Source organism: Glossina fuscipes, unplaced genomic scaffold, assembly GCF_014805625.2.
Source record: "Glossina fuscipes isolate IAEA_lab_2018 unplaced genomic scaffold, Yale_Gfus_2 115678, whole genome shotgun sequence".
In the NCBI taxonomy this organism is placed as follows: domain Eukaryota; kingdom Metazoa; phylum Arthropoda; class Insecta; order Diptera; family Glossinidae; genus Glossina; species Glossina fuscipes.
This window is the reverse complement of record NW_024006015.1, coordinates 1-1647: the sequence shown is the minus strand read 5'-3', so window position 1 is coordinate 1647 and position 1647 is coordinate 1. Positions and strand designations below refer to the sequence as shown.

Here is a 1647-nt window from a genome sequence, read left to right as displayed (position 1 = left end):
GTCAATTAAACGTAAAGGAGTATGTCGGTCGTGTTATATTAAACCCCTTTTCATGAAATATCGTTAAAAGAAAACTTACGTTTTGATGAAAGCTATAGTTTGAGCTTTCAATTGGGCGGCACTGTGTAGATCAGCCAAAATTAGGATTTCGACAGCGTTTTCTGCGGAAAGGTTTACGCTAAGAGCCCCTTCACACATCATTTTAAGTCCTTCTAAAGCATACTACGAAGCAAGAAAAGTTTTAATGTTTTAATGTTTTAAAAAAAGTTACGAAAGGAGATTTCTTTACCTTATCAGCAGCGGCCAGCAAACCCTGGGCCAATTTATTCAAATTAAACACCTTGCCCGTGTAGATGAAATTTAACATTTCCTTGAGCACTTCCTGGTGGATATCGGTTATGACGACACGGTTGAGTTTGCTTTCCTCCATTTCGTGTTCAAACATAGCAGCAAAAACCTCGCTACGAGCTTTTAAAAGGAAAGGTTGATAAAAAATCCGTTCGATATGAAACAATACATTGAAGTCCAAAATTGATTTTGCTAAATGTGGGCGCGTCAGTTGTTAGGATGGGACAACTTTTATAATAATTGAAAGCATATTAAGCTTTAAGAAAGAAAGCGCTGAGTAGTAACTAAGACGGTAACAATCACCTTTCTGTCTTAAGTTGTGCTGTTGCGAGTTTTGCAACAATAGACTAAGGACCGAAAGAAAAGTAAAAACAGAGAATTAAATCGTCTTGGGTTAATGCACTGAAACTTTACTTATAACTCATATGGTCAAAAACTCGTTCCTAAATAACAACGTAATGATTCCAAATTTGAAACATTCAGCTAACGTCATTAGTGAGGTAAACAAATTCTTGACGTGATAAAGGAAATATTTTCGGAAATATATGATGCTTTCAAAGAAATGTTACTTTAACTTGCCCAACATTCAGAATGCTATGAATTCTATAAAGGTAGGAAATGCAGAGAAATTTATGGGTACAAATAAAAAAATTACAAGTCTCTTTGTGTTCGAGATCACCTTTTCTGTAAGAAAATATTCTACGAATGTTAAGTCGAAACGTGTGGAACCAAATCTTTCTAAGTGACTTTCCTATCTTGCTTCTGAAGGGTTATAAACACGAGCCTAACTAAAACGCAATTGGTAACGCTGTTGTAGAATTTGAAAGTTTTCTCTCTTTTCAATTTACCAGATAGTATAAGTTTGTGAGCCTTGAGTTCATTTTCACCTACAACCAATGCCACATCGCTGCATTTTTCATTCACGAATAGATTTCCAAGATTTTTACTCAATTCGTCTTCGATCAATTTACTCTTTACGTTTTTCGATTCGTCAGAGATATTAACGGCGTTCACCTCGCCAATCTCGCAAACAATCGTCAGCTCATCGTTAGGCAACAAATTGTCGGCTCTATTTAATAAATCATCGGTATATATAAAGCAGTGAAAACCAAAAGCCCGTTGTTTTGCATTAAAAAGATACACTCTGTAAAATGAAAATTAAAACGAAAAAGTTCTGTTTTAAGAACAAAAGTTTGTATACTCTGTTGCCTCGCAGACATTTTCTGCTTCCTTTTTTGCACTTAATATGTGGAAGTTAAATTTTGCTTTAACTTCGGATGCTTTGCTTGAATGTGAGAA

The 1647-nt window shown here is 35.2% G+C and overlaps 1 protein-coding gene across 1 annotated transcript; it reads right to left on the bottom strand.

The window, feature by feature from the left end:
* Nucleotides 1–79: 79 nt before the first annotated feature.
* On the bottom strand, nt 80–1578 carry LOC119644403 (protein roadkill-like; the record flags this gene model as incomplete). The annotated part of the gene is made up of 4 exons (XM_038043949.1): nt 80–222; nt 290–468; nt 1197–1492; nt 1550–1578. Coding segments are annotated over 4 exons (647 nt in total), but the record flags the coding sequence as incomplete, so codon positions are not given.
* Between the last annotated feature and the right edge of the window lie 69 nt (nt 1579–1647).